Genomic DNA, 23291 nt, shown 5'->3' on the forward strand with positions numbered 1-23291 from the left:
GCGCCGGTACCCGGGCGGGCTCGCTGACCGCGCGGGAGGTGGGCGCCGCCCTCGCCTCGCTGCTGGCCGAGGCCGAGGCTGGGGTCGCGCGGCCCGGCGCCCCGGACCCTCGGGGGGCGCTGCGTGCCGCCACCATGGAGGTCCGGCTGGGCCGCCTGCGGGGGCCCGCGGTGCCCGTGTGGGACGTGCTGGACTCCGGCTACGTGAGCGCCGCCACGCGGGAGCAGCTGCTGGCCCAGTTCGGGTCGGGGACGCTGGGCTTGCCCGCGCTGACCCGCAGGCTGACCACCATCATCGAGGAGGCTGAGGCGGCCCACGGGGCCGAGCCCGCCCTCTCCCAAGGGGGCGGGGCCTCCGGGCAGCGGGCCGCCGCGGGACCGTGCCCTGGCCAGGACGCCGACGCCGCCACCGACGCCGCCAGGGCCCTGCTGGAGCAGGCCCTGCGCGCCGCCACCATGGAGGTGCGCGTCGGGCGGTTCCAGGGCCGGCCCGTCTCCGTGTGGGAGGTCCTCTTCTCCTCCTACCTGAGCCAGGCCCGCCGGGACGAGCTGCTGGCCCAGCACGCGGCCGGCGCCCTGGCCCTGCCCGCCCTGGTCGCCGTCCTCACCCAGCTCATCGAGGAGACGGAGGAGCGGCTGAGCAAGGTGTCCTTCCGGGGCCTGAGGCGCCAGGTGTCGGCCTCCGAGCTGCACACGTCCGGGATCCTGGGCCCCGAGACCCTGCAGGACCTGGCCCAGGGCACCAAGACCCTGCAGGAGGTGACGGAGATGGACTCGGTGAAGCGCTACCTGGAGGGCACCAGCTGCATCGCGGGCGTGCTGGTCCCCGCCAAGGACGAGCCCGGGCGCCAGGAGAAGATGAGCATCTACCAGGCCATGTGGAAGGGCGTCCTGCGGCCGGGCACGGCCCTGGTGCTGCTGGAGGCGCAGGCAGCCACGGGCTTCGTCATCGACCCCGTGCGCAACCAGAAGCTGTCCGTGGAGGAGGCGGTGGCCGCGGGCGTGGTGGGCGGCGAGCTCCAGGAGAAGCTGCTGTCGGCCGAGCGCGCGGTCACCGGCTACACCGACCCCTACACCGGGCAGCAGATCTCCCTCTTCCAGGCCATGAAGAAGGACCTCATCGTGCGCGAGCACGGCATCCGCCTGCTGGAGGCCCAGATCGCCACGGGCGGCGTCATCGACCCCGTGCACAGCCACCGCGTGCCCGTGGACGTGGCCTACCAGCGCGGCTACTTCGACGAGGAGATGAACCGCGTGCTGGAGGACCCCAGCGACGACACCAAGGGCTTCTTCGACCCCAACACGCACGAGAACCTCACCTACGTGCAGCTGCTGCGGCGCTGCGTGCGCGACCCCGACACGGGGCTCTACATGCTGCAGCTGGCCGGCCGGGGCTCCGCCCTCCACCAGCTGGGCGAGGAGCTGCGCGCCGCCCTGCGCGACACCCGCGTGACGCTGGGCGCGGGCCTCCCGCGGGGCCAGCCCGTCTCCGTGTGGGAGCTCCTCTTCTACCGGGAGGTGTCCGAGAGTCAGCGGCAGGACCTGCTGCGCCGGTACCGGGCGGGCTCGCTGACCGCGCGGGAGGTGGGCGCCGCCCTCGCCTCGCTGCTGGCCGAGGCCGAGGCTGGGGTCGCGCGGCCCGGCGCCCCGGACCCTCGGGGGGCGCTGCGTGCCGCCACCATGGAGGTCCGGCTGGGCCGCCTGCGGGGGCCCGCGGTGCCCGTGTGGGACGTGCTGGACTCCGGCTACGTGAGCGCCGCCACGCGGGAGCAGCTGCTGGCCCAGTTCGGGTCGGGGACGCTGGGCTTGCCCGCGCTGACCCGCAGGCTGACCACCATCATCGAGGAGGCTGAGGCGGCCCACGGGGCCGAGCCCGCCCTCTCCCAAGGGGGCGGGGCCTCCGGGCAGCGGGCCGCCGCGGGACCGTCCCCTGGCCAGGACGCCGACGCCGCCACCGACGCCGCCAGGGCCCTGCTGGAGCAGGCCCTGCGCGCCGCCACCATGGAGGTGCGCGTCGGGCGGTTCCAGGGCCGGCCCGTCTCCGTGTGGGAGGTCCTCTTCTCCTCCTACCTGAGCCAGGCCCGCCGGGACGAGCTGCTGGCCCAGCACGCGGCCGGCGCCCTGGCCCTGCCCGCCCTGGTCGCCGTCCTCACCCAGCTCATCGAGGAGACGGAGGAGCGGCTGAGCAAGGTGTCCTTCCGGGGCCTGAGGCGCCAGGTGTCGGCCTCCGAGCTGCACACGTCCGGGATCCTGGGCCCCGAGACCCTGCGGGACCTGGCCCAGGGCACCAAGACCCTGCAGGAGGTGACGGAGATGGACTCGGTGAAGCGCTACCTGGAGGGCACCAGCTGCATCGCGGGCGTGCTGGTCCCCGCCAAGGACGAGCCCGGGCGCCAGGAGAAGATGAGCATCTACCAGGCCATGTGGAAGGGCGTCCTGCGGCCGGGCACGGCCCTGGTGCTGCTGGAGGCGCAGGCGGCCACGGGCTTCGTCATCGACCCCGTGCGCAACCAGAAGCTGTCCGTGGAGGAGGCGGTGGCCGCGGGCGTGGTGGGCGGCGAGCTCCAGGAGAAGCTGCTGTCGGCCGAGCGCGCGGTCACCGGCTACACCGACCCCTACACCGGGCAGCAGATCTCCCTCTTCCAGGCCATGAAGAAGGACCTCATCGTGCGCGAGCACGGCATCCGCCTGCTGGAGGCCCAGATCGCCACGGGCGGCGTCATCGACCCCGTGCACAGCCACCGCGTGCCCGTGGACGTGGCCTACCAGCGCGGCTACTTCGACGAGGAGATGAACCGCGTGCTGGAGGACCCCAGCGACGACACCAAGGGCTTCTTCGACCCCAACACGCACGAGAACCTCACCTACGTGCAGCTGCTGCGGCGCTGCGTGCGCGACCCCGACACGGGGCTCTACATGCTGCAGCTGGCCGGCCGGGGCTCCGCCCTCCACCAGCTGGGCGAGGAGCTGCGCGCCGCCCTGCGCGACACCCGCGTGACGCTGGGCGCGGGCCTCCCGCGGGGCCAGCCCGTCTCCGTGTGGGAGCTCCTCTTCTACCGGGAGGTGTCCGAGAGTCAGCGGCAGGACCTGCTGCGCCGGTACCCGGGCGGGCTCGCTGACCGCGCGGGAGGTGGGCGCCGCCCTCGCCTCGCTGCTGGCCGAGGCCGAGGCTGGGGTCGCGCGCCCCGGCGCCCCGGACCCTCGGGGGGCGCTGCGTGCCGCCACCATGGAGGTCCGGCTGGGCCGCCTGCGGGGGCCCGCGGTGCCCGTGTGGGACGTGCTGGACTCCGGCTACGTGAGCGCCGCCACGCGGGAGCAGCTGCTGGCCCAGTTCGGGTCGGGGACGCTGGGCTTGCCCGCGCTGACCCGCAGGCTGACCACCATCATCGAGGAGGCTGAGGCGGCCCACGGGGCCGAGCCCGCCCTCTCCCAAGGGGGCGGAGCCTCCGGGCAGCGGGCCGCCGCGGGACCGTGCCCTGGCCAGGACGCCGACGCCGCCACCGACGCCGCCAGGGCCCTGCTGGAGCAGGCCCTGCGCGCCGCCACCATGGAGGTGCGCGTCGGGCGGTTCCAGGGCCGGCCCGTCTCCGTGTGGGAGGTCCTCTTCTCCTCCTACCTGAGCCAGGCCCGCCGGGACGAGCTGCTGGCCCAGCACGCGGCCGGCGCCCTGGCCCTGCCCGCCCTGGTCGCGGTCCTCACCCAGCTCATCGAGGAGACGGAGGAGCGGCTGAGCAAGGTGTCCTTCCGGGGCCTGAGGCGCCAGGTGTCGGCCTCCGAGCTGCACACGTCCGGGATCCTGGGCCCCGAGACCCTGCGGGACCTGGCCCAGGGCACCAAGACCCTGCAGGAGGTGACGGAGATGGACTCGGTGAAGCGCTACCTGGAGGGCACCAGCTGCATCGCGGGCGTGCTGGTCCCCGCCAAGGACGAGCCCGGGCGCCAGGAGAAGATGAGCATCTACCAGGCCATGTGGAAGGGCGTCCTGCGGCCGGGCACGGCCCTGGTGCTGCTGGAGGCGCAGGCGGCCACGGGCTTCGTCATCGACCCCGTGCGCAACCAGAAGCTGTCCGTGGAGGAGGCGGTGGCCGCGGGCGTGGTGGGCGGCGAGCTCCAGGAGAAGCTGCTGTCGGCCGAGCGCGCGGTCACCGGCTACACCGACCCCTACACCGGGCAGCAGATCTCCCTCTTCCAGGCCATGAAGAAGGACCTCATCGTGCGCGAGCACGGCATCCGCCTGCTGGAGGCCCAGATCGCCACGGGCGGCGTCATCGACCCCGTGCACAGCCACCGCGTGCCCGTGGACGTGGCCTACCAGCGCGGCTACTTCGACGAGGAGATGAACCGCGTGCTGGAGGACCCCAGCGACGACACCAAGGGCTTCTTCGACCCCAACACGCACGAGAACCTCACCTACGTGCAGCTGCTGCGGCGCTGCGTGCGCGACCCCGACACGGGGCTCTACATGCTGCAGCTGGCCGGCCGGGGCTCCGCCCTCCACCAGCTGGGCGAGGAGCTGCGCGCCGCCCTGCGCGACACCCGCGTGACGCTGGGCGCGGGCCTCCCGCGGGGCCAGCCCGTCTCCGTGTGGGAGCTCCTCTTCTACCGGGAGGTGTCCGAGAGTCAGCGGCAGGACCTGCTGCGCCGGTACCGGGCGGGCTCGCTGACCGCGCGGGAGGTGGGCGCCGCCCTCGCCTCGCTGCTGGCCGAGGCCGAGGCTGGGGTCGCGCGGCCCGGCGCCCCGGACCCTCGGGGGGCGCTGCGTGCCGCCACCATGGAGGTCCGGCTGGGCCGCCTGCGGGGGCCCGCGGTGCCCGTGTGGGACGTGCTGGACTCCGGCTACGTGAGCGCCGCCACGCGGGAGCAGCTGCTGGCCCAGTTCGGGTCGGGGACGCTGGGCTTGCCCGCGCTGACCCGCAGGCTGACCACCATCATCGAGGAGGCTGAGGCGGCCCACGGGGCCGAGCCCGCCCTCTCCCAAGGGGGCGGAGCCTCCGGGCAGCGGGCCGCCGCGGGACCGTGCCCTGGCCAGGACGCCGACGCCGCCACCGACGCCGCCAGGGCCCTGCTGGAGCAGGCCCTGCGCGCCGCCACCATGGAGGTGCGCGTCGGGCGGTTCCAGGGCCGGCCCGTCTCCGTGTGGGAGGTCCTCTTCTCCTCCTACCTGAGCCAGGCCCGCCGGGACGAGCTGCTGGCCCAGCACGCGGCCGGCGCCCTGGCCCTGCCCGCCCTGGTCGCCGTCCTCACCCAGCTCATCGAGGAGACGGAGGAGCGGCTGAGCAAGGTGTCCTTCCGGGGCCTGAGGCGCCAGGTGTCGGCCTCCGAGCTGCACACGTCCGGGATCCTGGGCCCCGAGACCCTGCGGGACCTGGCCCAGGGCACCAAGACCCTGCAGGAGGTGACGGAGATGGACTCGGTGAAGCGCTACCTGGAGGGCACCAGCTGCATCGCGGGCGTGCTGGTCCCCGCCAAGGACGAGCCCGGGCGCCAGGAGAAGATGAGCATCTACCAGGCCATGTGGAAGGGCGTCCTGCGGCCGGGCACGGCCCTGGTGCTGCTGGAGGCGCAGGCGGCCACGGGCTTCGTCATCGACCCCGTGCGCAACCAGAAGCTGTCCGTGGAGGAGGCGGTGGCCGCGGGCGTGGTGGGCGGCGAGCTCCAGGAGAAGCTGCTGTCGGCCGAGCGCGCGGTCACCGGCTACACCGACCCCTACACCGGGCAGCAGATCTCCCTCTTCCAGGCCATGAAGAAGGACCTCATCGTGCGCGAGCACGGCATCCGCCTGCTGGAGGCCCAGATCGCCACGGGCGGCGTCATCGACCCCGTGCACAGCCACCGCGTGCCCGTGGACGTGGCCTACCAGCGCGGCTACTTCGACGAGGAGATGAACCGCGTGCTGGAGGACCCCAGCGACGACACCAAGGGCTTCTTCGACCCCAACACGCACGAGAACCTCACCTACGTGCAGCTGCTGCGGCGCTGCGTGCGCGACCCCGACACGGGGCTCTACATGCTGCAGCTGGCCGGCCGGGGCTCCGCCCTCCACCAGCTGGGCGAGGAGCTGCGCGCCGCCCTGCGCGACACCCGCGTGACGCTGGGCGCGGGCCTCCCGCGGGGCCAGCCCGTCTCCGTGTGGGAGCTCCTCTTCTACCGGGAGGTGTCCGAGAGTCAGCGGCAGGACCTGCTGCGCCGGTACCGGGCGGGCTCGCTGACCGCGCGGGAGGTGGGCGCCGCCCTCGCCTCGCTGCTGGCCGAGGCCGAGGCTGGGGTCGCGCGCCCCGGCGCCCCGGACCCTCGGGGGGCGCTGCGTGCCGCCACCATGGAGGTCCGGCTGGGCCGCCTGCGGGGGCCCGCGGTGCCCGTGTGGGACGTGCTGGACTCCGGCTACGTGAGCGCCGCCACGCGGGAGCAGCTGCTGGCCCAGTTCGGGTCGGGGACGCTGGGCTTGCCCGCGCTGACCTGCAGGCTGACCACCATCATCGAGGAGGCTGAGGCGGCCCACGGGGCCGAGCCCGCCCTCTCCCAAGGGGGCGGGGCCTCCGGGCAGCGGGCCGCCGCGGGACCGTCCCCTGGCCAGGACGCCGACGCCGCCACCGACGCCGCCAGGGCCCTGCTGGAGCAGGCCCTGCGCGCCGCCACCATGGAGGTGCGCGTCGGGCGGTTCCAGGGCCGGCCCGTCTCCGTGTGGGAGGTCCTCTTCTCCTCCTACCTGAGCCAGGCCCGCCGGGACGAGCTGCTGGCCCAGCACGCGGCCGGCGCCCTGGCCCTGCCCGCCCTGGTCGCCGTCCTCACCCAGCTCATCGAGGAGACGGAGGAGCGGCTGAGCAAGGTGTCCTTCCGGGGCCTGAGGCGCCAGGTGTCGGCCTCCGAGCTGCACACGTCCGGGATCCTGGGCCCCGAGACCCTGCGGGACCTGGCCCAGGGCACCAAGACCCTGCAGGAGGTGACGGAGATGGACTCGGTGAAGCGCTACCTGGAGGGCACCAGCTGCATCGCGGGCGTGCTGGTCCCCGCCAAGGACGAGCCCGGGCGCCAGGAGAAGATGAGCATCTACCAGGCCATGTGGAAGGGCGTCCTGCGGCCGGGCACGGCCCTGGTGCTGCTGGAGGCGCAGGCGGCCACGGGCTTCGTCATCGACCCCGTGCGCAACCAGAAGCTGTCCGTAGAGGAGGCGGTGGCCGCGGGCGTGGTGGGCGGCGAGCTCCAGGAGAAGCTGCTGTCGGCCGAGCGCGCGGTCACCGGCTACACCGACCCCTACACCGGGCAGCAGATCTCCCTCTTCCAGGCCATGAAGAAGGACCTCATCGTGCGCGAGCACGGCATCCGCCTGCTGGAGGCCCAGATCGCCACGGGCGGCGTCATCGACCCCGTGCACAGCCACCGCGTGCCCGTGGACGTGGCCTACCAGCGCGGCTACTTCGACGAGGAGATGAACCGCGTGCTGGAGGACCCCAGCGACGACACCAAGGGCTTCTTCGACCCCAACACGCACGAGAACCTCACCTACGTGCAGCTGCTGCGGCGCTGCGTGCGCGACCCCGACACGGGGCTCTACATGCTGCAGCTGGCCGGCCGGGGCTCCGCCCTCCACCAGCTGGGCGAGGAGCTGCGCGCCGCCCTGCGCGACACCCGCGTGACGCTGGGCGCGGGCCTCCCGCGGGGCCAGCCCGTCTCCGTGTGGGAGCTCCTCTTCTACCGGGAGGTGTCCGAGAGTCAGCGGCAGGACCTGCTGCGCCGGTACCGGGCGGGCTCGCTGACCGCGCGGGAGGTGGGCGCCGCCCTCGCCTCGCTGCTGGCCGAGGCCGAGGCTGGGGTCGCGCGCCCCGGCGCCCCGGACCCTCGGGGGGCGCTGCGTGCCGCCACCATGGAGGTCCGGCTGGGCCGCCTGCGGGGGCCCGCGGTGCCCGTGTGGGACGTGCTGGACTCCGGCTACGTGAGCGCCGCCACGCGGGAGCAGCTGCTGGCCCAGTTCGGGTCGGGGACGCTGGGCTTGCCCGCGCTGACCCGCAGGCTGACCACCATCATCGAGGAGGCTGAGGCGGCCCACGGGGCCGAGCCCGCCCTCTCCCAAGGGGGCGGGGCCTCCGGGCAGCGGGCCGCCGCGGGACCGTCCCCTGGCCAGGACGCCGACGCCGCCACCGACGCCGCCAGGGCCCTGCTGGAGCAGGCCCTGCGCGCCGCCACCATGGAGGTGCGCGTCGGGCGGTTCCAGGGCCGGCCCGTCTCCGTGTGGGAGGTCCTCTTCTCCTCCTACCTGAGCCAGGCCCGCCGGGACGAGCTGCTGGCCCAGCACGCGGCCGGCGCCCTGGCCCTGCCCGCCCTGGTCGCCGTCCTCACCCAGCTCATCGAGGAGACGGAGGAGCGGCTGAGCAAGGTGTCCTTCCGGGGCCTGAGGCGCCAGGTGTCGGCCTCCGAGCTGCACACGTCCGGGATCCTGGGCCCCGAGACCCTGCGGGACCTGGCCCAGGGCACCAAGACCCTGCAGGAGGTGACGGAGATGGACTCGGTGAAGCGCTACCTGGAGGGCACCAGCTGCATCGCGGGCGTGCTGGTCCCCGCCAAGGACGAGCCCGGGCGCCAGGAGAAGATGAGCATCTACCAGGCCATGTGGAAGGGCGTCCTGCGGCCGGGCACGGCCCTGGTGCTGCTGGAGGCGCAGGCGGCCACGGGCTTCGTCATCGACCCCGTGCGCAACCAGAAGCTGTCCGTGGAGGAGGCGGTGGCCGCGGGCGTGGTGGGCGGCGAGCTCCAGGAGAAGCTGCTGTCGGCCGAGCGCGCGGTCACCGGCTACACCGACCCCTACACCGGGCAGCAGATCTCCCTCTTCCAGGCCATGAAGAAGGACCTCATCGTGCGCGAGCACGGCATCCGCCTGCTGGAGGCCCAGATCGCCACGGGCGGCGTCATCGACCCCGTGCACAGCCACCGCGTGCCCGTGGACGTGGCCTACCAGCGCGGCTACTTCGACGAGGAGATGAACCGCGTGCTGGAGGACCCCAGCGACGACACCAAGGGCTTCTTCGACCCCAACACGCACGAGAACCTCACCTACGTGCAGCTGCTGCGGCGCTGCGTGCGCGACCCCGACACGGGGCTCTACATGCTGCAGCTGGCCGGCCGGGGCTCCGCCCTCCACCAGCTGGGCGAGGAGCTGCGCGCCGCCCTGCGCGACACCCGCGTGACGCTGGGCGCGGGCCTCCCGCGGGGCCAGCCCGTCTCCGTGTGGGAGCTCCTCTTCTACCGGGAGGTGTCCGAGAGTCAGCGGCAGGACCTGCTGCGCCGGTACCGGGCGGGCTCGCTGACCGCGCGGGAGGTGGGCGCCGCCCTCGCCTCGCTGCTGGCCGAGGCCGAGGCTGGGGTCGCGCGCCCCGGCGCCCCGGACCCTCGGGGGGCGCTGCGTGCCGCCACCATGGAGGTCCGGCTGGGCCGCCTGCGGGGGCCCGCGGTGCCCGTGTGGGACGTGCTGGACTCCGGCTACGTGAGCGCCGCCACGCGGGAGCAGCTGCTGGCCCAGTTCGGGTCGGGGACGCTGGGCTTGCCCGCGCTGACCCGCAGGCTGACCACCATCATCGAGGAGGCTGAGGCGGCCCACGGGGCCGAGCCCGCCCTCTCCCAAGGGGGCGGAGCCTCCGGGCAGCGGGCCGCCGCGGGACCGTGCCCTGGCCAGGACGCCGACGCCGCCACCGACGCCGCCAGGGCCCTGCTGGAGCAGGCCCTGCGCGCCGCCACCATGGAGGTGCGCGTCGGGCGGTTCCAGGGCCGGCCCGTCTCCGTGTGGGAGGTCCTCTTCTCCTCCTACCTGAGCCAGGCCCGCCGGGACGAGCTGCTGGCCCAGCACGCGGCCGGCGCCCTGGCCCTGCCCGCCCTGGTCGCCGTCCTCACCCAGCTCATCGAGGAGACGGAGGAGCGGCTGAGCAAGGTGTCCTTCCGGGGCCTGAGGCGCCAGGTGTCGGCCTCCGAGCTGCACACGTCCGGGATCCTGGGCCCCGAGACCCTGCGGGACCTGGCCCAGGGCACCAAGACCCTGCAGGAGGTGACGGAGATGGACTCGGTGAAGCGCTACCTGGAGGGCACCAGCTGCATCGCGGGCGTGCTGGTCCCCGCCAAGGACGAGCCCGGGCGCCAGGAGAAGATGAGCATCTACCAGGCCATGTGGAAGGGCGTCCTGCGGCCGGGCACGGCCCTGGTGCTGCTGGAGGCGCAGGCGGCCACGGGCTTCGTCATCGACCCCGTGCGCAACCAGAAGCTGTCCGTGGAGGAGGCGGTGGCCGCGGGCGTGGTGGGCGGCGAGCTCCAGGAGAAGCTGCTGTCGGCCGAGCGCGCGGTCACCGGCTACACCGACCCCTACACCGGGCAGCAGATCTCCCTCTTCCAGGCCATGAAGAAGGACCTCATCGTGCGCGAGCACGGCATCCGCCTGCTGGAGGCCCAGATCGCCACGGGCGGCGTCATCGACCCCGTGCACAGCCACCGCGTGCCCGTGGACGTGGCCTACCAGCGCGGCTACTTCGACGAGGAGATGAACCGCGTGCTGGAGGACCCCAGCGACGACACCAAGGGCTTCTTCGACCCCAACACGCACGAGAACCTCACCTACGTGCAGCTGCTGCGGCGCTGCGTGCGCGACCCCGACACGGGGCTCTACATGCTGCAGCTGGCCGGCCGGGGCTCCGCCCTCCACCAGCTGGGCGAGGAGCTGCGCGCCGCCCTGCGCGACACCCGCGTGACGCTGGGCGCGGGCCTCCCGCGGGGCCAGCCCGTCTCCGTGTGGGAGCTCCTCTTCTACCGGGAGGTGTCCGAGAGTCAGCGGCAGGACCTGCTGCGCCGGTACCGGGCGGGCTCGCTGACCGCGCGGGAGGTGGGCGCCGCCCTCGCCTCGCTGCTGGCCGAGGCCGAGGCTGGGGTCGCGCGCCCCGGCGCCCCGGACCCTCGGGGGGCGCTGCGTGCCGCCACCATGGAGGTCCGGCTGGGCCGCCTGCGGGGGCCCGCGGTGCCCGTGTGGGACGTGCTGGACTCCGGCTACGTGAGCGCCGCCACGCGGGAGCAGCTGCTGGCCCAGTTCGGGTCGGGGACGCTGGGCTTGCCCGCGCTGACCCGCAGGCTGACCACCATCATCGAGGAGGCTGAGGCGGCCCACGGGGCCGAGCCCGCCCTCTCCCAAGGGGGCGGGGCCTCCGGGCAGCGGGCCGCCGCGGGACCGTCCCCTGGCCAGGACGCCGACGCCGCCACCGACGCCGCCAGGGCCCTGCTGGAGCAGGCCCTGCGCGCCGCCACCATGGAGGTGCGCGTCGGGCGGTTCCAGGGCCGGCCCGTCTCCGTGTGGGAGGTCCTCTTCTCCTCCTACCTGAGCCAGGCCCGCCGGGACGAGCTGCTGGCCCAGCACGCGGCCGGCGCCCTGGCCCTGCCCGCCCTGGTCGCCGTCCTCACCCAGCTCATCGAGGAGACGGAGGAGCGGCTGAGCAAGGTGTCCTTCCGGGGCCTGAGGCGCCAGGTGTCGGCCTCCGAGCTGCACACGTCCGGGATCCTGGGCCCCGAGACCCTGCGGGACCTGGCCCAGGGCACCAAGACCCTGCAGGAGGTGACGGAGATGGACTCGGTGAAGCGCTACCTGGAGGGCACCAGCTGCATCGCGGGCGTGCTGGTCCCCGCCAAGGACGAGCCCGGGCGCCAGGAGAAGATGAGCATCTACCAGGCCATGTGGAAGGGCGTCCTGCGGCCGGGCACGGCCCTGGTGCTGCTGGAGGCGCAGGCGGCCACGGGCTTCGTCATCGACCCCGTGCGCAACCAGAAGCTGTCCGTAGAGGAGGCGGTGGCCGCGGGCGTGGTGGGCGGCGAGCTCCAGGAGAAGCTGCTGTCGGCCGAGCGCGCGGTCACCGGCTACACCGACCCCTACACCGGGCAGCAGATCTCCCTCTTCCAGGCCATGAAGAAGGACCTCATCGTGCGCGAGCACGGCATCCGCCTGCTGGAGGCCCAGATCGCCACGGGCGGCGTCATCGACCCCGTGCACAGCCACCGCGTGCCCGTGGACGTGGCCTACCAGCGCGGCTACTTCGACGAGGAGATGAACCGCGTGCTGGAGGACCCCAGCGACGACACCAAGGGCTTCTTCGACCCCAACACGCACGAGAACCTCACCTACGTGCAGCTGCTGCGGCGCTGCGTGCGCGACCCCGACACGGGGCTCTACATGCTGCAGCTGGCCGGCCGGGGCTCCGCCCTCCACCAGCTGGGCGAGGAGCTGCGCGCCGCCCTGCGCGACACCCGCGTGACGCTGGGCGCGGGCCTCCCGCGGGGCCAGCCCGTCTCCGTGTGGGAGCTCCTCTTCTACCGGGAGGTGTCCGAGAGTCAGCGGCAGGACCTGCTGCGCCGGTACCGGGCGGGCTCGCTGACCGCGCGGGAGGTGGGCGCCGCCCTCGCCTCGCTGCTGGCCGAGGCCGAGGCTGGGGTCGCGCGCCCCGGCGCCCCGGACCCTCGGGGGGCGCTGCGTGCCGCCACCATGGAGGTCCGGCTGGGCCGCCTGCGGGGGCCCGCGGTGCCCGTGTGGGACGTGCTGGACTCCGGCTACGTGAGCGCCGCCACGCGGGAGCAGCTGCTGGCCCAGTTCGGGTCGGGGACGCTGGGCTTGCCCGCGCTGACCCGCAGGCTGACCACCATCATCGAGGAGGCTGAGGCGGCCCACGGGGCCGAGCCCGCCCTCTCCCAAGGGGGCGGGGCCTCCGGGCAGCGGGCCGCCGCGGGACCGTCCCCTGGCCAGGACGCCGACGCCGCCACCGACGCCGCCAGGGCCCTGCTGGAGCAGGCCCTGCGCGCCGCCACCATGGAGGTGCGCGTCGGGCGGTTCCAGGGCCGGCCCGTCTCCGTGTGGGAGGTCCTCTTCTCCTCCTACCTGAGCCAGGCCCGCCGGGACGAGCTGCTGGCCCAGCACGCGGCCGGCGCCCTGGCCCTGCCCGCCCTGGTCGCCGTCCTCACCCAGCTCATCGAGGAGACGGAGGAGCGGCTGAGCAAGGTGTCCTTCCGGGGCCTGAGGCGCCAGGTGTCGGCCTCCGAGCTGCACACGTCCGGGATCCTGGGCCCCGAGACCCTGCGGGACCTGGCCCAGGGCACCAAGACCCTGCAGGAGGTGACGGAGATGGACTCGGTGAAGCGCTACCTGGAGGGCACCAGCTGCATCGCGGGCGTGCTGGTCCCCGCCAAGGACGAGCCCGGGCGCCAGGAGAAGATGAGCATCTACCAGGCCATGTGGAAGGGCGTCCTGCGGCCGGGCACGGCCCTGGTGCTGCTGGAGGCGCAGGCGGCCACGGGCTTCGTCATCGACCCCGTGCGCAACCAGAAGCTGTCCGTGGAGGAGGCGGTGGCCGCGGGCGTGGTGGGCGGCGAGCTCCAGGAGAAGCTGCTGTCGGCCGAGCGCGCGGTCACCGGCTACACCGACCCCTACACCGGGCAGCAGATCTCCCTCTTCCAGGCCATGAAGAAGGACCTCATCGTGCGCGAGCACGGCATCCGCCTGCTGGAGGCCCAGATCGCCACGGGCGGCGTCATCGACCCCGTGCACAGCCACCGCGTGCCCGTGGACGTGGCCTACCAGCGCGGCTACTTCGACGAGGAGATGAACCGCGTGCTGGAGGACCCCAGCGACGACACCAAGGGCTTCTTCGACCCCAACACGCACGAGAACCTCACCTACGTGCAGCTGCTGCGGCGCTGCGTGCGCGACCCCGACACGGGGCTCTACATGCTGCAGCTGGCCGGCCGGGGCTCCGCCCTCCACCAGCTGGGCGAGGAGCTGCGCGCCGCCCTGCGCGACACCCGCGTGACGCTGGGCGCGGGCCTCCCGCGGGGCCAGCCCGTCTCCGTGTGGGAGCTCCTCTTCTACCGGGAGGTGTCCGAGAGTCAGCGGCAGGACCTGCTGCGCCGGTACCGGGCGGGCTCGCTGACCGCGCGGGAGGTGGGCGCCGCCCTCGCCTCGCTGCTGGCCGAGGCCGAGGCTGGGGTCGCGCGCCCCGGCGCCCCGGACCCTCGGGGGGCGCTGCGTGCCGCCACCATGGAGGTCCGGCTGGGCCGCCTGCGGGGGCCCGCGGTGCCCGTGTGGGACGTGCTGGACTCCGGCTACGTGAGCGCCGCCACGCGGGAGCAGCTGCTGGCCCAGTTCGGGTCGGGGACGCTGGGCTTGCCCGCGCTGACCCGCAGGCTGACCACCATCATCGAGGAGGCTGAGGCGGCCCACGGGGCCGAGCCCGCCCTCTCCCAAGGGGGCGGGGCCTCCGGGCAGCGGGCCGCCGCGGGACCGTCCCCTGGCCAGGACGCCGACGCCGCCACCGACGCCGCCAGGGCCCTGCTGGAGCAGGCCCTGCGCGCCGCCACCATGGAGGTGCGCGTCGGGCGGTTCCAGGGCCGGCCCGTCTCCGTGTGGGAGGTCCTCTTCTCCTCCTACCTGAGCCAGGCCCGCCGGGACGAGCTGCTGGCCCAGCACGCGGCCGGCGCCCTGGCCCTGCCCGCCCTGGTCGCCGTCCTCACCCAGCTCATCGAGGAGACGGAGGAGCGGCTGAGCAAGGTGTCCTTCCGGGGCCTGAGGCGCCAGGTGTCGGCCTCCGAGCTGCACACGTCCGGGATCCTGGGCCCCGAGACCCTGCGGGACCTGGCCCAGGGCACCAAGACCCTGCAGGAGGTGACGGAGATGGACTCGGTGAAGCGCTACCTGGAGGGCACCAGCTGCATCGCGGGCGTGCTGGTCCCCGCCAAGGACGAGCCCGGGCGCCAGGAGAAGATGAGCATCTACCAGGCCATGTGGAAGGGCGTCCTGCGGCCGGGCACGGCCCTGGTGCTGCTGGAGGCGCAGGCGGCCACGGGCTTCGTCATCGACCCCGTGCGCAACCAGAAGCTGTCCGTGGAGGAGGCGGTGGCCGCGGGCGTGGTGGGCGGCGAGCTCCAGGAGAAGCTGCTGTCGGCCGAGCGCGCGGTCACCGGCTACACCGACCCCTACACCGGGCAGCAGATCTCCCTCTTCCAGGCCATGAAGAAGGACCTCATCGTGCGCGAGCACGGCATCCGCCTGCTGGAGGCCCAGATCGCCACGGGCGGCGTCATCGACCCCGTGCACAGCCACCGCGTGCCCGTGGACGTGGCCTACCAGCGCGGCTACTTCGACGAGGAGATGAACCGCGTGCTGGAGGACCCCAGCGACGACACCAAGGGCTTCTTCGACCCCAACACGCACGAGAACCTCACCTACGTGCAGCTGCTGCGGCGCTGCGTGCGCGACCCCGACACGGGGCTCTACATGCTGCAGCTGGCCGGCCGGGGCTCCGCCCTCCACCAGCTGGGCGAGGAGCTGCGCGCCGCCCTGCGCGACACCCGCGTGACGCTGGGCGCGGGCCTCCCGCGGGGCCAGCCCGTCTCCGTGTGGGAGCTCCTCTTCTACCGGGAGGTGTCCGAGAGTCAGCGGCAGGACCTGCTGCGCCGGTACCGGGCGGGCTCGCTGACCGCGCGGGAGGTGGGCGCCGCCCTCGCCTCGCTGCTGGCCGAGGCCGAGGCTGGGGTCGCGCGCCCCGGCGCCCCGGACCCTCGGGGGGCGCTGCGTGCCGCCACCATGGAGGTCCGGCTGGGCCGCCTGCGGGGGCCCGCGGTGCCCGTGTGGGACGTGCTGGACTCCGGCTACGTGAGCGCCGCCACGCGGGAGCAGCTGCTGGCCCAGTTCGGGTCGGGGACGCTGGGCTTGCCCGCGCTGACCCGCAGGCTGACCACCATCATCGAGGAGGCTGAGGCGGCCCACGGGGCCGAGCCCGCCCTCTCCCAAGGGGGCGGAGCCTCCGGGCAGCGGGCCGCCGCGGGACCGTGCCCTGGCCAGGACGCCGACGCCGCCACCGACGCCGCCAGGGCCCTGCTGGAGCAGGCCCTGCGCGCCGCCACCATGGAGGTGCGCGTCGGGCGGTTCCAGGGCCGGCCCGTCTCCGTGTGGGAGGTCCTCTTCTCCTCCTACCTGAGCCAGGCCCGCCGGGACGAGCTGCTGGCCCAGCACGCGGCCGGCGCCCTGGCCCTGCCCGCCCTGGTCGCCGTCCTCACCCAGCTCATCGAGGAGACGGAGGAGCGGCTGAGCAAGGTGTCCTTCCGGGGCCTGAGGCGCCAGGTGTCGGCCTCCGAGCTGCACACGTCCGGGATCCTGGGCCCCGAGACCCTGCGGGACCTGGCCCAGGGCACCAAGACCCTGCAGGAGGTGACGGAGATGGACTCGGTGAAGCGCTACCTGGAGGGCACCAGCTGCATCGCGGGCGTGCTGGTCCCCGCCAAGGACGAGCCCGGGCGCCAGGAGAAGATGAGCATCTACCAGGCCATGTGGAAGGGCGTCCTGCGGCCGGGCACGGCCCTGGTGCTGCTGGAGGCGCAGGCGGCCACGGGCTTCGTCATCGACCCCGTGCGCAACCAGAAGCTGTCCGTGGAGGAGGCGGTGGCCGCGGGCGTGGTGGGCGGCGAGCTCCAGGAGAAGCTGCTGTCGGCCGAGCGCGCGGTCACCGGCTACACCGACCCCTACACCGGGCAGCAGATCTCCCTCTTCCAGGCCATGAAGAAGGACCTCATCGTGCGCGAGCACGGCATCCGCCTGCTGGAGGCCCAGATCGCCACGGGCGGCGTCATCGACCCCGTGCACAGCCACCGCGTGCCCGTGGACGTGGCCTACCAGCGCGGCTACTTCGACGAGGAGATGAACCGCGTGCTGGAGGACCCCAGCGACGACACCAAGGGCTTCTTCGACCCCAACACGCACGAGAACCTCACCTACGTGCAGCTGCTGCGGCGCTGCGTGCGCGACCCCGACACGGGGCTCTACATGCTGCAGCTGGCCGGCCGGGGCTCCGCCCTCCACCAGCTGGGCGAGGAGCTGCGCGCCGCCCTGCGCGACACCCGCGTGACGCTGGGCGCGGGCCTCCCGCGGGGCCAGCCCGTCTCCGTGTGGGAGCTCCTCTTCTACCGGGAGGTGTCCGAGAGTCAGCGGCAGGACCTGCTGCGCCGGTACCGGGCGGGCTCGCTGACCGCGCGGGAGGTGGGCGCCGCCCTCGCCTCGCTGCTGGCCGAGGCCGAGGCTGGGGTCGCGCGCCCCGGCGCCCCGGACCCTCGGGGGGCGCTGCGTGCCGCCACCATGGAGGTCCGGCTGGGCCGCCTGCGGGGGCCCGCGGTGCCCGTGTGGGACGTGCTGGACTCCGGCTACGTGAGCGCCGCCACGCGGGAGCAGCTGCTGGCCCAGTTCGGGTCGGGGACGCTGGGCTTGCCCGCGCTGACCCGCAGGCTGACCACCATCATCGAGGAGGCTGAGGCGGCCCACGGGGCCGAGCCCGCCCTCTCCCAAGGGGGCGGAGCCTCCGGGCAGCGGGCCGCCGCGGGACCGTGCCCTGGCCAGGACGCCGACGCCGCCACCGACGCCGCCAGGGCCCTGCTGGAGCAGGCCCTGCGCGCCGCCACCATGGAGGTGCGCGTCGGGCGGTTCCAGGGCCGGCCCGTCTCCGTGTGGGAGGTCCTCTTCTCCTCCTACCTGAGCCAGGCCCGCCGGGACGAGCTGCTGGCCCAGCACGCGGCCGGCGCCCTGGCCCTGCCCGCCCTGGTCGCGGTCCTCACCCAGCTCATCGAGGAGACGGAGGAGCGGCTGAGCAAGGTGTCCTTCCGGGGCCTGAGGCGCCAGGTGTCGGCCTCCGAGCTGCACACGTCCGGGATCCTGGGCCCCGAGACCCTGCGGGACCTGGCCCAGGGCACCAAGACCCTGCAGGAGGTGACGGAGATGGACTCGGTGAAGCGCTACCTGGAGGGCACCAGCTGCATCGCGGGCGTGCTGGTCCCCGCCAAGGACGAGCCCGGGCGCCAGGAGAAGATGAGCATCTACCAGGCCATGTGGAAGGGCGTCCTGCGGCCGGGCACGGCCCTGGTGCTGCTGGAGGCGCAGGCGGCCACGGGCTTCGTCATCGACCCCGTGCGCAACCAGAAGCTGTCCGTGGAGGAGGCGGTGGCCGCGGGCGTGGTGGGCGGCGAGCTCCAGGAGAAGCTGCTGTCGGCCGAGCGCGCGGTCACCGGCTACACCGACCCCTACACCGGCAGCAGATCTCCCTCTTCCAGGCCATGAAGAAGGACCTCATCGTGCGCGAGCACGGCATCCGCCTGCTGGAGGCCCAGAACGCCACGGGCGGCGTCATCGACCCCGTGCACAGCCACCGCGTGCCCGTGGACGTGGCCTACCAGCGCGGCTACTTCGACGTGGAGATGAACCGCGTGCTGGAGGACCCCAGCGACGACACCAAGGGCTTCTTCGGACCCCAACACGCACGAGAACCTCACCTACGTGCAGCTGCTGCGGCGCTGCGTGCGCGACCCCGACACGGGGCTGCTACATGCTGCAGCTGGCCGCCGGGGCTCCGCCCTCCACCAGCTGGGCGAGGAGCTGCGCGCCGGCCCTGCGCGACACCCGCGTGACGCTGTGCGCGGGCCTCCCGCGGGGCCAGCCCGTCTCCGTGTGTGGAGCTCCTCTTCTACCGGGAGGTGTCCGAGAGTCAGCGGCAGGACCTGCTGCGCCGGGTACCGGGCGGGCTCGCTGACCCGCGCGGGAGGTGGGCGCCGCCCTCGCCTCGCTGCTGGCCGAGGCCTAGGCTGGGGCTCGCGCGGACCCGGCGCCCCGGACCCTCGGGGGGCGCTGCGTGCCGCCACCATGGAGGTCCGGCTGGGCCGCCTGCGGGGCCCGCCGGTGCCCGTGTGGGACGTGCTGGACTCCGGCTACGTGAGCGCCGCCACGCGGGAGCAGCTGCTGGCCCAGTTCGGGTCGGGGACGCTGGGCTTGCCCGCGCTGACCCCGCAGGCTGACCACCATCATCGAGGAGGCTGAGGCGGCCCACGGGGCCGAGCCCGCCCTCTCCCAAGGGGGCGGAGCCTCCGGGCAGCGGGCCGCCGCGGACCGTGCCCTGGCCAGGACGCCGACGCCGCCACCGACGCCGCCAGGGCCCTGCAGGAGCAGGCCCTGCGCGCCGCCACCCATGGAGGTGCGCGTCGGGCGTTCCAGGGCCGGCCCGTCTCCGTGTGGGAGGTCCTCTTCTCCTCCTACCTGAGCCAGGCCCGCCGGGACGAGCTGCTGGCCCATCACGCGGCCGGCGCCTGGCCCTGCCCGCCCTGGTCGCCGTCCTCACCCAGCTCATAGATGGGGGGAGGGAGGAGGAGACGGAGGAGCGGCTGAGCAAGGTGTCCTTCCGGGGCCTGAGGCGCCAGGTGTCGGCCTCCGAGCTGCACACGTCCGGGATCCTGGGCCCCGAGACCCTGCGGGACCTGGCCCGGGCACCAAGACCCTGCAGGAGGTGACGGAGATGGACTCGGTGAAGCGCTACCTGGAGGGCACCAGCTGCATCGCGGGCGTGCTGGTCCCCGCCAAGGACGAGCCCGGCGCCAGGAGAAGATGAGCATCTACCAGGCCATGTGGAAGGGCGTCCTGCGGCCGGGCACGGCCCTGGTGCTGCTGGAGGCGCAGGCGGCCACGGGCTTCGTCATCGACCCCGTGCGCAACCAGAAGCTGTCCGTGGAGGAGGCGGTGGCCGCGGGCGTGGTGTGGCGGCGAGCTCCAGGAGAAGCTGCTGTCGGCCGAGCGCTGCGGTCACCGGCGTACACCGACCCCTACACCGGGCAGCAGATCTCCCTCTTCCAGGCCATGAAGAAGGACCTCATCGTGCGCGAGCACGGCATCCGCCTGCTGGAGGCCCAGATCGCCACGGGCGGCGTACATCGACCCCGTTCACAGCCACCGCGTGCCCGTGGACGTGGCCTACCAGCGCGGCTACTTCGACGAGGAGATGAACCGCGTGCTGGAGGACCCCAAGCGACGACACCAAGGGCTTCTTCGACCCCGAACACGCACGAGAACCTCACCTACGTGCAGCTGCTGGCGGCGCTGCGTGCGCGACCCCGACACGTGGGCTCTACATGCTGCAGCTGGCCGGCCGGGGCTCCGCCCTCCACCAGCTGGGCGAGGAGCTGCGCGCCGCCCTGCGCGACACCCGCGTGACGCTGGGCGCGGGCCTCCCGCGGGGCCAGCCGTCTCCGTGTGGGAGCTCCTCTTCTACGGGAGGTGTCCGAGAGTCAGCGCAGGACCTGCTGCGCCGGTACCGGGCGGGCTCGCTGACCGCGCGGGAGGTGGGCGCCGCCCTCGCCTCGCTGCTGGCCGAGGCCGAGGCTGGGGTCGCGCGCCCCGCGCCCCGGACCCTCGGGGGGCGCTGCGTGCCGCCACATGGAGGTCCGGCTGGGCGCCCGTGTGGGACGTGCTGGACTCCGGCTACGTGAGCGCCGCCACGCGGGAGCAGCTGCTGGCCCAGTTCGGGTCGGGGACGCTGGGCTTGCCCGCGCTGACCCGCAGGCTGACCACCATCATCGAGGAGGCTGAGGCGGCCCACGGGGCCGAGCCCGCCCTCTCCCAAGGGGGCGGAGCCTCCGGGCAGCGGGCCGCCGCGGGACCGTGCCCTGGCCAGGACGCCGACGCCGCCACCGACGCCGCCAGGGCCCTGCTGGAGCAGGCCCTGCGCGCCGCCACCATGGAGGTGCGCGTCGGGCGGTTCCAGGGCCGGCCCGTCTCCGTGTGGGAGGTCCTCTTCTCCTCCTACCTGAGCCAGGCCCGCCGGGACGAGCTGCTGGCCCAGCACGCGGCCGGCGCCCTGGCCCTGCCCGCCCTGGTCGCGGTCCTCACCCAGCTCATCGAGGAGACGGAGGAGCGGCTGAGCAAGGTGTCCTTCCGGGGCCTGAGGCGCCAGGTGTCGGCCTCCGAGCTGCACACGTCCGGGATCCTGGGCCCCGAGACCCTGCGGGACCTGGCCCAGGGCACCAAGACCCTGCAGGAGGTGACGGAGATGGACTCGGTGAAGCGCTACCTGGAGGGCACCAGCTGCATCGCGGGCGTGCTGGTCCCCGCCAAGGACGAGCCCGGGCGCCAGGAGAAGATGAGCATCTACCAGGCCATGTGGAAGGGCGTCCTGCGGCCGGGCACGGCCCTGGTGCTGCTGGAGGCGCAGGCGGCCACGGGCTTCGTCATCGACCCCGTGCGCAACCAGAAGCTGTCCGTGGAGGAGGCGGTGGCCGCGGGCGTGGTGGGCGGCGAGCTCCAGGAGAAGCTGCTGTCGGCCGAGCGCGCGGTCACCGGCTACACCGACCCCTACACCGGGCAGCAGATCTCCCTCTTCCAGGCCATGAAGAAGGACCTCATCGTGCGCGAGCACGGCATCCGCCTGCTGGAGGCCCAGATCGCCACGGGCGGCGTCATCGACCCCGTGCACAGCCACCGCGTGCCCGTGGACGTGGCCTACCAGCGCGGCTACTTCGACGAGGAGATGAACCGCGTGCTGGAGGACCCCAGCGACGACACCAAGGGCTTCTTCGACCCCAACACGCACGAGAACCTCACCTACGTGCAGCTGCTGCGGCGCTGCGTGCGCGACCCCGACACGGGGCTCTACATGCTGCAGCTGGCCGGCCGGGGCTCCGCCCTCCACCAGCTGGGCGAGGAGCTGCGCGCCGCCCTGCGCGACACCCGCGTGACGCTGGGCGCGGGCCTCCCGCGGGGCCAGCCCGTCTCCGTGTGGGAGCTCCTCTTCTACCGGGAGGTGTCCGAGAGTCAGCGGCAGGACCTGCTGCGCCGGTACCGGGCGGGCTCGCTGACCGCGCGGGAGGTGGGCGCCGCCCTCGCCTCGCTGCTGGCCGAGGCCGAGGCTGGGGTCGCGCGGCCCGGCGCCCCGGACCCTCGGGGGGCGCTGCGTGCCGCCACCATGGAGGTCCGGCTGGGCCGCCTGCGGGGGCCCGCGGTGCCCGTGTGGGACGTGCTGGACTCCGGCTACGTGAGCGCCGCCACGCGGGAGCAGCTGCTGGCCCAGTTCGGGTCGGGGACGCTGGGCTTGCCCGCGCTGACCCGCAGGCTGACCACCATCATCGAGGAGGCTGAGGCGGCCCACGGGGCCGAGCCCGCCCTCTCCCAAGGGGGCGGAGCCTCCGGGCAGCGGGCCGCCGCGGGACCGTGCCCTGGCCAGGACGCCGACGCCGCCACCGACGCCGCCAGGGCCCTGCTGGAGCAGGCCCTGCGCGCCGCCACCATGGAGGTGCGCGTCGGGCGGTTCCAGGGCCGGCCCGTCTCCGTGTGGGAGGTCCTCTTCTCCTCCTACCTGAGCCAGGCCCGCCGGGACGAGCTGCTGGCCCAGCACGCGGCCGGCGCCCTGGCCCTGCCCGCCCTGGTCGCGGTCCTCACCCAGCTCATCGAGGAGACGGAGGAGCGGCTGAGCAAGGTGTCCTTCCGGGGCCTGAGGCGCCAGGTGTCGGCCTCCGAGCTGCACACGTCCGGGATCCTGGGCCCCGAGACCCTGCGGGACCTGGCCCAGGGCACCAAGACCCTGCAGGAGGTGACGGAGATGGACTCGGTGAAGCGCTACCTGGAGGGCACCAGCTGCATCGCGGGCGTGCTGGTCCCCGCCAAGGACGAGCCCGGGCGCCAGGAGAAGATGAGCATCTACCAGGCCATGTGGAAGGGCGTCCTGCGGCCGGGCACGGCCCTGGTGCTGCTGGAGGCGCAGGCGGCCACGGGCTTCGTCATCGACCCCGTGCGCAACCAGAAGCTGTCCGTGGAGGAGGCGGTGGCCGCGGGCGTGGTGGGCGGCGAGCTCCAGGAGAAGCTGCTGTCGGCCGAGCGCGCGGTCACCGGCTACACCGACCCCTACACCGGGCAGCAGATCTCCCTCTTCCAGGCCATGAAGAAGGACCTCATCGTGCGCGAGCACGGCATCCGCCTGCTGGAGGCCCAGATCGCCACGGGCGGCGTCATCGACCCCGTGCACAGCCACCGCGTGCCCGTGGACGTGGCCTACCAGCGCGGCTACTTCGACGAGGAGATGAACCGCGTGCTGGAGGACCCCAGCGACGACACCAAGGGCTTCTTCGACCCCAACACGCACGAGAACCTCACCTACGTGCAGCTGCTGCGGCGCTGCGTGCGCGACCCCGACACGGGGCTCTACATGCTGCAGCTGGCCGGCCGGGGCTCCGCCCTCCACCAGCTGGGCGAGGAGCTGCGCGCCGCCCTGCGCGACACCCCGCGTGACGCTGGGCGCGGGCCTCCCGCGGGGCCAGCCCGTCTCCGTGTGGGAGCTCCTCTTCTACCGGGAGGTGTCCGAGAGTCAGCGGCAGGACCTGCTGCGCCGGTACCGGGCGGGCTCGCTGACCGCGCGGGAGGTGGGCGCCGCCCTCGCCTCGCTGCTGGCCGAGGCCGAGGCTGGGGTCGCGCGGCCCGGCGCCCCGGACCCTCGG

The 23291-nt window shown here is 74.1% G+C and overlaps 1 protein-coding gene across 1 annotated transcript in view; it reads left to right on the forward strand.

Moving 5' to 3' along the window:
- The window catches only part of LOC122679656, a 58131-nt gene that overhangs the window by 25645 nt on the left and 9195 nt on the right, over window positions 1-23291 (forward strand). The window contains 20 exon segments of the mRNA XM_043880534.1: window positions 39-3101; window positions 3103-18076; window positions 18079-18287; window positions 18289-18359; window positions 18406-18445; window positions 18940-19120; window positions 19123-19290; window positions 19293-19403; window positions 19406-19566; window positions 19568-19609; window positions 19612-19737; window positions 19739-19828; window positions 19830-19859; window positions 19861-19899; window positions 19901-19927; window positions 19929-20046; window positions 20049-20089; window positions 20091-20192; window positions 20195-23077; window positions 23079-23291. Of these exon segments, the coding sequence (XP_043736469.1) occupies window positions 39-3101; window positions 3103-18076; window positions 18079-18287; window positions 18289-18359; window positions 18406-18445; window positions 18940-19120; window positions 19123-19290; window positions 19293-19403; window positions 19406-19566; window positions 19568-19609; window positions 19612-19737; window positions 19739-19828; window positions 19830-19859; window positions 19861-19899; window positions 19901-19927; window positions 19929-20046; window positions 20049-20089; window positions 20091-20192; window positions 20195-23077; window positions 23079-23291 (22689 nt within the window).

This window comes from Cervus elaphus, chromosome 21 (assembly GCF_910594005.1).
Source record: "Cervus elaphus chromosome 21, mCerEla1.1, whole genome shotgun sequence".
In the NCBI taxonomy this organism is placed as follows: domain Eukaryota; kingdom Metazoa; phylum Chordata; class Mammalia; order Artiodactyla; family Cervidae; genus Cervus; species Cervus elaphus.